The following is a 12482-nucleotide window of genomic DNA, read 5'->3' as shown; positions in this document are numbered from 1 at the left end:
TGTGTTCCTTTCGCATCGATGTTTCTCTCTCTCTCTCTGTTCCTCTCTCCCTCCCACTCTAACTGAACAAAAAAATGAGAAAATGTCCTCGAGTGAGGATAAAAATAAAATAAAAATTTTAAAAAAGTGTATATATATGTATTCACTTTGGCTTGCAGCCACATCCTCCACCCTGGGGTCTTAGTGCCCACCTTTAGGGCTGGGATTAGGCAGAGGTCCTGGGGGTTCTAGAAGGTCCTTGAGGGTTAGGACAACTTTTTTTTATCCTCACCTGAGGACATTTTTCCATTTTTTGTTCAGATAGAGTGGGAGGGAAAGAGAGAGAGAAACATCTATGTGAAGGACACATCAAGTGGCTGCCACCCACACAACCAACGAGGGCCGAAGACAAACTGCAACCAAGGTACGCGCCCTTAGCGGGAACCGAACCTGGGTCTCTGGACCGCAGGCCGACGCTCTAACCGCTGAGCCAAACCGGCCAGGGCGGGACAACAGTTTTAAAGGGTAGGTAGGAGTCTTTACCAGGTGAAAAATTGAGGGGTGGTTAGGGTCAGATCAAAAGTTCCCAAAACCCACAAGTATGGCTGATAGTGGCAATGCCTTTATTGTCTTTTGGGGGATGGGGGTGTGCTAGAAGGATGGGTCCAGAGGGGCAAAGGGGGTAGGAGTTGCTGGGAGCTGTATGGCCACTGCCTCAGGTGGTGGGCATCAGGGATGCCACAGCCTGCGAGTGCCCATTGGTATCACCAATACAGCTGTTGGGGGGCTGCTGGCGCCAATTCTTTCTTACAAGACACATGGCAGGAGGCGGCCACATGCCCAATTTGCTTGAGGCTGGGGCGTTCCATCTTGTGCTCCAGAAGCATGTGGTTCTGTGGTGGAAGCCCCACGCAGGCCCTGGAGGATGATGGGGATTCAGCAGGGCCTCCAATCCCTAGGGCCCTGTGTGCAGCCCTGCCTGGAACTCGCATAGGACCAAGAGTGGGACCCCCCCACCCCCGCGATGGGGCACACCTGAAGATGTTCTCGATGCAGCTGCGCTGTCGGAAGAGCGAGTTGACCACAGGGCTGCCCGGTGGAGCCAGCGGTGCCTTGAAGAGGAAACTGAGCAATGACAGCACAGGGTGGAAGCCCTGGGGTTCTGGGTCTGAGTCAGTGCGGAAGCTCACACGCTGGCACAGCTCTGTCAGCAGCACCAGGTCCAGCATGATAGGTGCAGCAAGGAGCGAGTCCTGCGGGGCCAGTGGGTCAGGTGGTAGGTGGGACAAGCATGGGGGGGGGGGGGGTTCCACTCCTGCCCCCACATGCTCCGCACCTCGCAGGTGTTGTGCAGCACTAGTGTGTTGGTGCCGCCCAGCATCAGCTCTGATGTGTACTCATCCATTGCGCGTTTGCTGTCACCCACATATGGCACATACTTGATAACCACCTGGGGGGCAGCATGTGGTCACACAGGTTGCCCTCTGCTGGGTGACCCCTTCCCCCACCTGTGCCCCACGCACGCAGTGATCGGGCTTCTCTCCAGGTGCATAGAGCACTGGGTTGCTCTGCACCATGTCGTCTACCACGCTGCTCTTGGACACCTCCTTGGAGCGGAACTGCGGTGGTGCTGACAGGTTCTGCCCGTCATTGTTGCCCAGGTGGTTATAGCTCACGATGGACATGGTCTGCAGGAACAAGGGGCCCCACAAACATGCTGTAGACCCCACTGTGCAAGAGCCCATAGCTTGGGATCAAGACGCCACCAACCCCCCCAGGGCCCACGCACCTTCAGTCCGGAGCTGATAAGGAAGTCAACGAGCACAGACTTAACCTTGGTCTGGCCTGATTTGAAGTCATCTCCACCGACAAAGACGCGGTGTTGCCTCGCGAGTTCGACTGCACCAGGTACCAGAGTGTTCTGCGGGGACCCATTGAGGAAGGCGCAGCCCTCCAAGATGCTGGCCACTGCGAAGAGTGTGGAGGGTGACACCTCCAGACCTAACTGCAGGCGCAAGCGGACAGTCAGTGGAGAGGTCCTAGGGGCTAGCCCTGACCATGCTCCACTCTGGAGTGCACCCACCTCGATGGTACGCAGCAGGTTTTCAGCGGTGTCATTGAGGCCTGGGACCAGTTCACAGAAGCGCTCTGTATTTGCCGTCCAGAGCACAATGACTTTGTCCAGCCCCGCGCAGGACCGGAAGTCGCGAATGTCCCTGCGGATCTGCTCTAGCTGGTGGGGGTAGAGGGGTAGGGTGTAGGTAATACAGTCCCCTGACCTGTGGAGGCCTGGGCCACTCAGCTCCCCAATTGCAGAGGAGCCAGAACCCTCGGGATAGGGGCAAGGGGACAGCGCAGGGGAAATGGGGAACAAGTGCTGCACCTGCTGCGCGCGCGTGCCAGGGATAAGGTTGTCTGCGCGGGCGCTTTGGTTAGTTGCGATGAACTCTGGGATGTAGACCGAGGGCCTTGGATGCAAGGCCTCCATGTGTGGCCACAGCTGTTCCTGCAGGCCCCAATCCAGCACCTGTGCACGCCGCATCGCCTCAGCCAGGTTCAACGAAGATATGTCCCAGCCTGGGAGCAATCCTCAGGCTCAGCCAGGTCCGACAGCTGGGCCCCTCCAGGCCCCGCCTCCCACTCCACCCCCGGCCCAGGGCCCCGCCCACCGTCGAACACAAGGTCGTCTGGCGACACCATAGGTAGCAGAGTACGAAAGGGCACAAACACCTCCTGGCCCTCAGCATCCAGGCCCAGGCTGACGGTCCCCGCCTGCATTAGCGAGCCATAGTAGTTGGCCTCCTGGGGGCAGAGGGTGGGGGTGGGGGTAAGGGACGAAAGGGGAAAAGTGGGTGTGGTGTGGGAGGGCCCGCGGGCCCTGCCCAATTTGCCCCAAGCTTGGGTGGAAGCAAAAACCCCTCCCGAGGTCCCTCTCCCATGCCTGCCAGCACCTTAGGGTAGGCTCTGTAGATCCTTGGAGTCCCCGCCCCAGTGGAAACCCCTCCCCATCGACTCATCCTCTCAGAACCCTAGCTCCCCGCAGCATCCCATTCGACCCCCCACCTTGCGACCCCTGCGCGTGGGCCAGGACAGGTGCAGCCGATTGGCCAGCACAGCAGCGGTGAGCGTGGAGCCGTTGTTGCCGCCCCAGCCGACAAGCATGACCCCAAGCCGGGGCACCCGCCGGGCGGTCCGGAAGGTGAAGCTCGTGGACGAGGGGTACACCTGAGGGCGGGCAGTGCAGTGAGCCCGGGACCACAGACGTTGGGCAATCCCACCCCTTGCCGGCTCTCTGGATCTCCCAGCCTCAGGCCGGCCTCCTGGCCCCCAGCCCACCTTGAGGACGCTTTCCCCGCGGCTGACGCTTGTCGTCCGATACTCGTACTGCGCCTCGATGGCCTCAGGGCTGTAGACCACATTGGGACTCTCCACCACAAACTGGACTGTGGCCTCCATCGCAGCGAGTTGGGGCACAGGGTTGGCAGGAAGTCAGCAGGATCAGAACAAGCCAAGCCGAGTGGACTATTTTTTTTAAAGTTATTGAGAGATTAAGGTAGAGAGAGAGAAACATTGATTTGTTGTTCCACTTATTTATGCATTGTTTGACTCTTGTATATGCCCTGAGACAGAGCCACAATCTTGGCGTGTGGGTACCGCTCTAACCTAATAGCACCTGCCCGACCCCACTAACCAGCGCAAGTCCGGTGATTACCCGGACCCGCACCCCTCTCGGGGGCCCCACTCACCAGTGTGGAGTCAGTTCAGACAGCACAGCAGACAGATCAGCACACCGTTGGGAACTCTTTAGAAAAGAGCCGTGGCCCCGCCCTCGCCCCGCCTGCGCTGGGGGTGGAGGGTAGGGGGTGGGGGAGGGGCATGCTGGCCTTGGAGTCGGGTTCTAGGCCCTGTAGCGCAGAGCTCAAGAAGCTATCACTCGTCCACCCCACTGGGCGCTACCAGGCATCCACGTGGACCACAGACCCCTGCCCAAGCACGCAGTGCGTGGCTTCACTTCGCACCAGTCTGTTTGGGCGCACAGCCTCTTAGCTCCATTTCACAAAAGAGGGCATTAGGCTGCTAGTGAGCACTAGGCCCCAGTCACAAGGCAGGGTGGCTGAGCCTACGAGGGTGGGTGTCCCTGGGTCCGAGATACTGAAGGGGAAATTGAGGCAGAGGACTGAGCTAGGACTTGTACCTCAAAACCAGACTCTTCCAACCCAGGCTACCTCCCCTTACTTTCTCAGTAGTAGCCACTCTGACCTCTGACAGGGCTCACATCCGGGGTCGTGATTACCAAAACTGTAAGGTCACAGTTTCCCCAGCTGTAGCAGGAGGACCTGGCAGAGCACAGTTGGTGGAGGGTGCTGTTAGGTGGGCAAGAGAGAAAAGGAAATGGGAAGGACCCAGTCAGTCGGCTGGGGAGGCGGTAGGCTTGCACAGCACTGCATCCCACTAGCACCCCGTGATAAGGGAGCGTGGGAACCTGGCGGGCAGGCGGGGGTGGCTCCCCCAGGAACTTTCCAAAACAAGCAGCCTCCTCTGGCTGAAAAGTTTCCACCACTGGAGTTGACCCAAAAGGTGAATAGCTGGGAACATTCACAGGAAACATGGTCAGGGACTGGCCTTCAGGGGGTGGGGGGGTGGGGCTCTAAGACTGGCCCCAGGCTTTGCTCTCAAGGGTCCACCAGTGTGGGTACGTTGGTAGTGGACTGGAGCACCCCCACCTGGAGGGAACTCAGGAGGGCTGGTCAGAGCAGGCTGCCTGCAGGAGGTGGCTGCTGGAAGGGGCCTTGAGATCTGAAGACATCTCTTATTAAGAGATATGAAAAGTTGCCCAGACAAAAACCTGGGGGAGTGGGTTCAGGGGTAGGTGAAAAGGTAGCTGGGGAGGGGAGGTGGGGAACCGAGGCAGACCCTCAGGGCTGGGGACAGAGAATATGGTATAAGTATTTGGGTTTTGTCCTGGTTCCTGGGTAGAGATAGAGTTTGATCATCAGTGGCCAATGATTTACTCAGTCATACCTATGTAGTGTAACCTCCTTAAGACGCCCTAAACAACAGGGTATGGGTGAAAACATGAGGTGCTGGGAAGGTGGCACACCAAGTGGACATGAAAGCCCTGTGCCAGTTTCCACACCCTGCCCCCTTTGCATCTCCTCCCTTTGGCTGTTGATGTATTTTCCTGAACACTGTAAGCTATTCTAGCAAATTACCAAAACTACAGAGGTCATCTGAAACCCTGATTTACAGCCAGGTGTTCAGAAGCATGGGTGGCAGGGGGCTTGTGGCTGGTGTCTGAAGTGGGGGCAGGGGCAGTTTTATGGGACTAAGCAGCTTAACCTGTGGGGTGTGATGCCAGCACCAGAAACTGAACTGTTGGACATCCAGTTGGAGTCAGATTGGGAGGGTCATAGAGGGAGCTTGTACCTCAAAGCCAGAAGTGATGTCAGGGGAATGTGTGCAGAGAGGAGAAAGGCCCCAAGATGCAGCCCTGGGGAAGCCCAGACTCCACTGTCTCCACCAGACCACAGGCAAGGGCAGAGCTTTTTGTTGTTGTTAATCCTCAATGGAGGATATTTTTCCATTGGTGTTTTAGAGAGAATGGAAGAGATGAAGGGAAGGGAGGGGGAGAGAGGGGGAGAGAGGGTGAGAGAGACACATGGATTGGTTGCCTCTTGCATGACCCTGACTGGGACCAGGATCCAACCTGCAACCCAGGTATGTACCCTTGACCGGAATTGAAGACCCTTTGGTCCGCAGGCCAATGCTCTAACTGCTGAGCCAAACCAGCCAGGGCCAAAGCTGTCTTCATTACTGCTGAATGCCAGGGCACAGGGAGAGCCCGGTGCACAGGAGGGGCTGTGGAATCCAGGTGCTGGTGGGAAAACAATCAGAGATGTTATCCATAAGTGGCAGGAGAGTATGGGGAACATCAATCAAGCCTCTGGGGCCTCATGATGTTGGTCTTAAGTAGTGGAGGAAGACCTTTTAGGCCCCTGGGGGCACTGTACTCATGGCGTCCTTAACTTAGGAAGGATGGCCAGGGAATCAACTGCCTGCGGCTGCAGCGCACTAAAGAAGTGTTGGCTAGGGTGGCACTAGGCCGTGTGGGGGGCTGTGGGCAAGGATGGCAGAGTAGGGAGGTGAGTGGGTAGACAGGACAGGAGGCAGGTGTCAGCCTGAGCCTTGAAGTGTAGGGACAGGGATGTTATCCCCTGGAAGAATGTGGCAGCCAAGCCAGTAGAGAGCAGGGTACATTCTGCCCTGCCAGGCCCACCTGACCTCAACCTCCCACGCCTCTTGGATTCCTAAGCCTCTTCAGAACTCAGGCCAAGGTTGCTGGCCAGGGGGCCACCAAGGAGGCTGAGGCCCACATCCCTGACCCCTGGACATTAATCCTGGCCTTACTCTTTATCTGTTTTTCCCTCCCAAAACAAACGCCATCCCCCACTATGTCCTTGGAGGGAAGGACTTCTGCCTTTGGCTCACCTGGAACATGGAACAAGGACGGCCATCCCTGCTGTTGTCCAGGGCCTGTGGGGCTCCAATGGGCCTCAGCATCCCCCTCCTCACTAGAGAAACGGGACGCCCCAGAGTGCCAGTCTAGGAGGAACAACAATAAAATTATTCACCACTGTTTTCATCAGTCACAATTTGCTTCCCCAAATAAGGGCGCTCCCTTCATCCCACATGGTGCTGCTGGAGGCCACGAAACCCCTGCTTGACTTAGCCCATCCCATCCATACCGCAGTTGGGGGGGGGGGTTGCAATGCCCTGCTCATACACCCGCTGTGGCTCCCCATGGCCCCTGCCTCCCCAGTTTCTCACCTGTAACCAGGCGGTCTTGGCCTCCTGCCCTGGTACCTGCAGCGCACACTGCCTCAGTCAGGTCAGGCTCCACCTGCTGGCCTCATTCCTGGGCAGCGGCTCAGGCAGGCTGTCTAGATTGCCTTCTCTGCCCTGTCACCATGGCCTGATCCCAGCCCAGCCCCACATAGGACCAGGGCCACCTGGCTGTGACACACACAAACACACCCACGAAGTCTGGGCTGCTAGATTCAGTTCAGTGAAATTTATTGTAGGTTGAAAAAATCAGCATTCACCTGTTTAGTGTACAAAAGGATACTATATATTTTTAAGAAAATATTAGGAAACTGAAGACGTGGATGCTTTTCAATTGTAACATTTTGGCAAAAGTGAAAAGTTCTTGTAAACACCAACTCCATGGCTCAAAATAGTTTTCCTCCACAGTACAATATTAAAAGGAAAAAAAACAGTATCAATAAGTTAAGACCATATTTAATCAGCTAGAACTTTCGTCCATCAACTCCCACAGCACAAAACTTTTCTTAGCTTCATAATTCCTTAAAAGGAAGGAAAAAAAAAACAAAAAAGAAATTCAAGTGAAAGTCCCTTGACCAGGTTCCCAGGGCAGAGGGCTGGGTCTACTTAAATGATCCCTTGTCACCAGTCTGCCTGTCCACGAACACAGCTGTCTGCACAACTTGGGGTCCAGGGTCTGCTCAGACCTTTGTTCGCTATGTCCCAAATGAAAAACAACAATAGCTAGTGAAACATGAAGGATGAGTGTCCTTGGTGCTCTGACACCCAGGGGCCTATGGAAGACACTGCTGGGTGGGCACAGTGCAGGTGTTCACAAGGGGCCTGCTCTTTGGGAAACCATCAAGAGACACCCCACAGCTTACACATAGCTGTGTCTGTGAGCACTGCTGCTCTCCCTGTGGGGTTGTGGGTCACAGCTACCTGCACCCCACTGAAGGTGGCCCTGAATCGGAGTACAAACCTCAGACCCCATCATGCCCTGGCGCCACGCACACACACATGTATACATGGCTCCCCAATGCTCTGAAGGACACTGTACTAGGCACAATGACTAAGCAGCAGTTGGGATGTCCATACAGCCTGTGCCTCCAGAGTGGGTGGACCAGGAGCCTTTTCTGAGCTCACTCTCGGGGGCCCCCAGACCCTCCCTGAGTGCCTACCCTGTGGTGGCTCTAAGACAACCCCCAGGACCCACAAGAGAACTGAGGAAATGGAGTGAAATCTCAACAGTCCAACATAAAAAGCAGCAGCAAAGGGGAAATTGAGAACATGAAATAAAAGTCCAGCACTGTTGCTGCATAATGAGCTTGTAGCACAGAGAACCCTAATGCCCCCAACAGCTGAGGGCCTGAAATAGTGGACAGGACAGTGGCTCCAGCAGCTGCTCTGGGGGCCAGCTGGAGTTCTCAAAATAGACTTGGGGGGCGTTAATCTGCCCTGCACACCCCCTAAGAGAGAGTCCACCCTTGCTTGGGCCTGGAGGGCCTGGTCGAGCAGTCAGCCAGAGCCCAGCATGAGAGAGGTGACCAAGGCTGGCCCCTTGCCCAAACTTTCCAATGGCATCTGTAATACTGCAGAAAGGACACAGGGCAGTGTCTAGACCCTGGGCATCCAAGGAGGGGAGGCACACGTTTAGAAAAAAGATGCTTTTTCTTTCATACAAAAATAGACTTAAGTCTCATGAGCAGTAGCTAAAAGTAGCTGTCTTTGTATAAAACTAGAAAAGGCAGGCAGACCAGCCAAGTCTTCTGGTGAGAGGAAGCTGAAGCCCCTTGGGCTATAGTCAGCGAAGAGGTGGGCTTCCTGGGGAGCTTGTCCTGGGCGGGGGTTGCTCTGGAGGTATGGGGCTCAGGGATCGGGACATCCCGCCTGGACCTGTGACCTGTGGGTGCCAGGTCTGCATGGGCTCCCCTGAAAGCCGCCGTTGCTGGCTCAGATGAACATGTCTTCCTCGTGTTTATTTTGTTAAATAAAAATTTTCCCATTTTTAGTTCTCCCCACCCCCAAGCCCCCAGCTCCCCTGCCATCCAGAAGTGCCAATCCAGGGAGGGTGAGCTCATGCCCTGTGGCCTGGGGCTAGGGCCAAGCCTGCAGCTGCCGCTGGTCATATTCAGCAATGAGCCTCTTGATGTGGGCCAGCTTGCTGTGCAGGTACTCACAACGGTGCTTCTCCTGGCTGTAGTTGGTATTGGTCTGCAAAAGAGCAGCAGGGTAAGCTATGTCCTGCAGCCACTGGCATCCTGAAGCATGGCTGTAATGGGCAATGCTCTGTGTGGAGATACTAGCCTACTGGCCACCTCAGGCTTCCACTGCTCCTGCTTGCAAGCCAGTGCCAACTCAGCAATGACAGGGACCCCCACTCCAACTTGAGCCAGAGCCCTGGGATGGTGTCTCTCCCAAGCTCCAGGCCCTACCCTGAGAAATGGGATCACAGCCAGGGTGAGGGTCAGAGGCAAGATCGGCATGAAGCCTCCAAGGAGAGAGCGCCGAGTCCATGAGGCTGGGCATCCCTGCCAGACTAACAGCTGAAGCTGGGAACATTGTCTCCTCCTTGACTTTAGGGGTTGCACCACCAAGCAGTGGGAGAGCTTGAGGGCACTGGGGTACATGGAGAGGCTGCTCCCCACCACCCCTAACAGTTGGGTGGAGACTCACCTTTTTGATTTTGCGATATTCCTGCAAAATCTGCCCACGAGTAGTCTAGAGGAAAACAAAAAAAGGAAAACAATGACCTCACCTGCAGGAAGCTCCAAGTGAGTGGTGGGTGGGGGCTCCCTGATAACCTATGACCTGCATGTCACTACTAGCCTGGAGACAATAGCCTGCAGGTGGCCCTGAAGGGAGCTGACCTAAGTACAGAGGAAGGAAGCTGGACCAGGGGGCAAGGTGCAGGGGCACAAACTGAGGGACAAGCCAGCACAGTGGGAGAGGGCAAAGAGCAGGCAGATGGCCTCCTTCCCTTGCACCCCAGCTGGCTTTTCCACTGTTCAAGGCTAAGAGGCCCCTGAAAACCCACGGATACAGAGAGATGCTGGGCCATGTCCATATGGGGGCAAGGAGGAGAGAGGATGGGATACCCTGGGGGCCCATCTGTCCTAGACCCTCAGAAATCCCCACTGTTCTTCCAATCAAGAGCTGTCTCCTCTGGAAACCATAGTGGCCTCGCCAGTGGAAACAGACCCTGACCCTCCCCCTCAAATTAATTAGGGCTCGCCCTGCAGCCAGGTGACCAGCTCTAAAAGGTGGCTCAAGAGGGAGGCTGGTGTCCCAGGGCTGGTGACCAAGACCCTCCCACTGCAGGGGGCTCCCACATGGGGGATTAGGGAGCCCGTGTGCCCTAAGCCAGAGAACGAGGGACTCCTGGTACAGGTGGAAGGATCACAGAGATGCTCCATTCCCTCCCACCTCCCACTGTGGCTGGGATGGTGCACAGATGGGCCATGGGGCTTTGGCCCTTCCCCTCCTGGCTCAGTACCCATGATGTGGGTAGCCGGCTGTAGAGAGGACCCCAGGCACTCTCACAGGTGCCCCAACCCAATGCTCCCTGGCCCAGCCTTCCTGGCTGCTCTAAGTACATGCCCGCCCCCGAGGCTCATGTTACACCTACAGAGGTGGCTCCACTGTCCCCAATGCAGAGGAAGCCAAGCAGCAGAGAGCCTTTGGGATCCTGTGGCAGAGCCCAGACCCAGGCCTGAACCAAGTGACCAGCAAGGAGTAGCCACTTGACAGTCCATGAGGGGTCAAAATGCTGGCTGAGCCCCTCCTCAGCTAGGTTTGGAAGCCTTGGGCTTAGCTGGACTGTTAGAAACAGGCCCATCTCCCCCAGGGTGGGGTGCAGGTAAGGACCCCTACCTCGTACTCCTCGGAGCCCTGGGAGAGCTGCCGGAGCTGGGCATCCAGCTGCGTGAAGCGCCGCGTGATCTGCTCAATGCGGGCGTGCAGGTCTCGGTACTCACTGTACTCAGCGTTGAAGTCATTCTTGTAGCTCTGGCGCTGCTCTGAGGAGGAGATGGTGGCGTATCTTCTGGAAAAGGGAGACAATACAGCGGTGTTCAGGGGCTGCTGCAAAGAGGCTGCAGTACACATGGTCAAGCAACCAGCCCCACCCAGAAGGGCTCAATCCAAGCAGGAGTCTGGCCTAGAATAGGCTGAATGGCTGGAACTGGCACACAGGGACTCGGACTCAGTCCTGCCGCTGCTGAGCTGCAGTGCAGGGTAAGGAGGGGAAGGCAGGGGTGAAGCCCCTAGGAGAAGAGTGGCCAGCCGGAAGAAAGTACTCACAGTAAGTAGTCTGGTGTCTCCGAGGTTGAGATGGGGACACTTGAGCTGTTGCATGTCCCATTTAAACCTACAAAGAGCAAACAAGATCTGCAAAAGGTTCAGGCTTTGTTGTCTGAAGGACATGGAAAGGACAGCAAATGGGCAGTAAGAGACTGTGAGACCCTGCTGGACCCAGGGGAACCTCAGCCTTTTCATTATGCGTGCATCTATGTCCCCAAACCACAGCTGTGTAAGTGCAGAGCAACCAAGTCCTGGGGGTGTTTGGTCTCCAGCAAGGAAGGAGAAAGACAGATGACCCCAGGGGAAACCTCAAATCTGCCTATATCTCTCTGCCGACAGAGTCAGTGGTCTGAACTCCACCTGATACTCCCATTCTTCCCACCAGACAAGGGACTTCAGGACCCAAAGGGCAGCTCCAGAACAGGGCTGGGTGGGAGTTGTGAAGGGGCATACCCTAGGTTGTCCTTGTGGTGGGGCTTGAGGATAAGGGACCAAGGCCTGCCTGTATATCATAGTCAACTGAAACTACAATCTATACCCCCAGCTTCTTGGAGATGGCAACATAGAAGAGATTTTATTACTTTGTGAGAGGAGAACAGCTGGTCAAGCCCTGTCTTGGTTTCACACTTACATGGTAGCCATCTGGGCATGAGGCCACCCTGTAGCACACCCCGACCTACACCTGAGTGTGTTGTCTGTTTGTTAATCCTCACCCGAGGATATTTTTTCCATTGATTTTTAGAGAAAAGTGGAAGAAAAGGAGGAAAGAGAAAGAGAGACAGATAGAAACATCGATGAGAGAGAGAGACATCGATTAGTTGCCTCCTGTACATGCCTTGACTGAGGCCAGGGATCAAACCTGCAACCCAAGTACATGCCCTTGACCGGGAATCGAACCCACAACTCTACTTTGTGGGCCAATGCTCTAACCACTGAGACACACTAGCCAGGTCTGAGTATGTTGTCTTTAATGAGGCTGTGCTCTCCCTGGGCCAAAGCCTGATGAACATGTATGTGAGGGTTTAGTCCACATTCCCATAACCCATGCCCAGCACAAGGCAGGCCTCTGGGGATGTTCTGCCTTGAGACTCAAAACACCTTTGGGATCCTGCCTGTGGCAAACCTCTGAGGCCACCACTCCTGCTGGAATACTTGGCCTCCCCTGTACCAGATGAGATGGTTCCTGCCATGGGGACTCAGTCTCACGGGTATCACCACCACAGCTGTCCCTTTCTCCCCATCTGTCCCCTTTCTTGACCCCATCACTCCACTAGCTTTTCCTGTGCTTCCCAGGGATGGGGACAAGGGATATGTCTGTGAGTTCACACTGAAGGCCCTGGAGAAAGGGCTTCCGACCCCATCCACAGCGGTCAATGGGC

General features: G+C 55.8%; 2 protein-coding genes across 8 annotated transcripts in view; both read right to left on the bottom strand.

The window, feature by feature from the left end:
- Nucleotides 1–609: 609 nt before the first annotated feature.
- ISYNA1 (inositol-3-phosphate synthase 1) lies at nt 610–3770 on the bottom strand. 2 transcript variants are annotated; one of them, XM_036240034.1, is made up of 10 exons: nt 3316–3770; nt 3043–3204; nt 2649–2781; nt 2363–2556; nt 2063–2212; nt 1769–1984; nt 1503–1667; nt 1316–1429; nt 1015–1232; nt 610–897 (listed from the first exon to the last, which is right to left on the bottom strand). In XM_036240034.1, exons 1-10 carry the CDS (start codon nt 3433–3435, stop codon nt 744–746), a joined length of 1626 nt encoding a protein of 541 aa, XP_036095927.1. In that variant the 5' UTR covers nt 3436–3770; the 3' UTR covers nt 610–743. The 2 variants fall into 2 exon arrangements, with proteins under 2 accessions (XP_036095927.1, XP_036095926.1); XM_036240033.1 differs by having other exon boundaries at nt 3043–3770.
- A 401-nt stretch (nt 3771–4171) lies between these two features.
- ELL (elongation factor for RNA polymerase II) overlaps nt 4172–12482 on the bottom strand; it is a 73272-nt gene continuing 64961 nt past the window's right edge. The window contains exons 9-14 of one of the 6 annotated variants that reach the window (XM_036240027.1): nt 11104–11170; nt 10675–10846; nt 9478–9522; nt 8982–9015; nt 6469–6582; nt 4172–4343 (exon numbers count right to left, since the gene is read on the bottom strand). In XM_036240027.1, coding sequence (XP_036095920.1) covers nt 4270–4343; nt 6469–6582; nt 8982–9015; nt 9478–9522; nt 10675–10846; nt 11104–11170 — 506 coding nt within the window. In that variant the 3' untranslated portion in view covers nt 4172–4269. Of the gene's footprint in view, nt 4344–5926; nt 6583–6618; nt 9016–9477; nt 9523–10674; nt 10847–11103; nt 11171–12482 lie in introns of those variants that run through there. The other 5 variants (XM_036240025.1, XM_036240029.1, XM_036240030.1 and 2 more) reach the window with 5 other exon arrangements.

The sequence above is a fragment of the Molossus molossus genome, unplaced genomic scaffold (assembly GCF_014108415.1).
Source record: "Molossus molossus isolate mMolMol1 unplaced genomic scaffold, mMolMol1.p scaffold_m16_p_4, whole genome shotgun sequence".
In the NCBI taxonomy this organism is placed as follows: Eukaryota; Metazoa; Chordata; class Mammalia; order Chiroptera; family Molossidae; genus Molossus; species Molossus molossus.
The sequence above is the reverse complement of the archived record's forward strand: the minus strand, read 5'-3'. Positions and strand labels throughout refer to the sequence as shown.

Coding starts and splice junctions, on each gene's coding strand:
- ISYNA1 (XM_036240033.1), bottom strand. CDS start 3,435: ATGGAGGCCACAGTCCAGTTTGTGGTGGAGAGTCCCAATGTGGTCTAC. Junction 1,668..1,768: donor TTATCAGCTCCGGACTGAAG/GTGCGTGGGCCC, acceptor TTGTTCCTGCAG/ACCATGTCCATCGTGAGCTA. Junction 898..1,014: donor TGCATCGAGAACATCTTCAG/GTGTGCCCCATC, acceptor ATCATCCTCCAG/GGCCTGCGTGGGGCTTCCAC.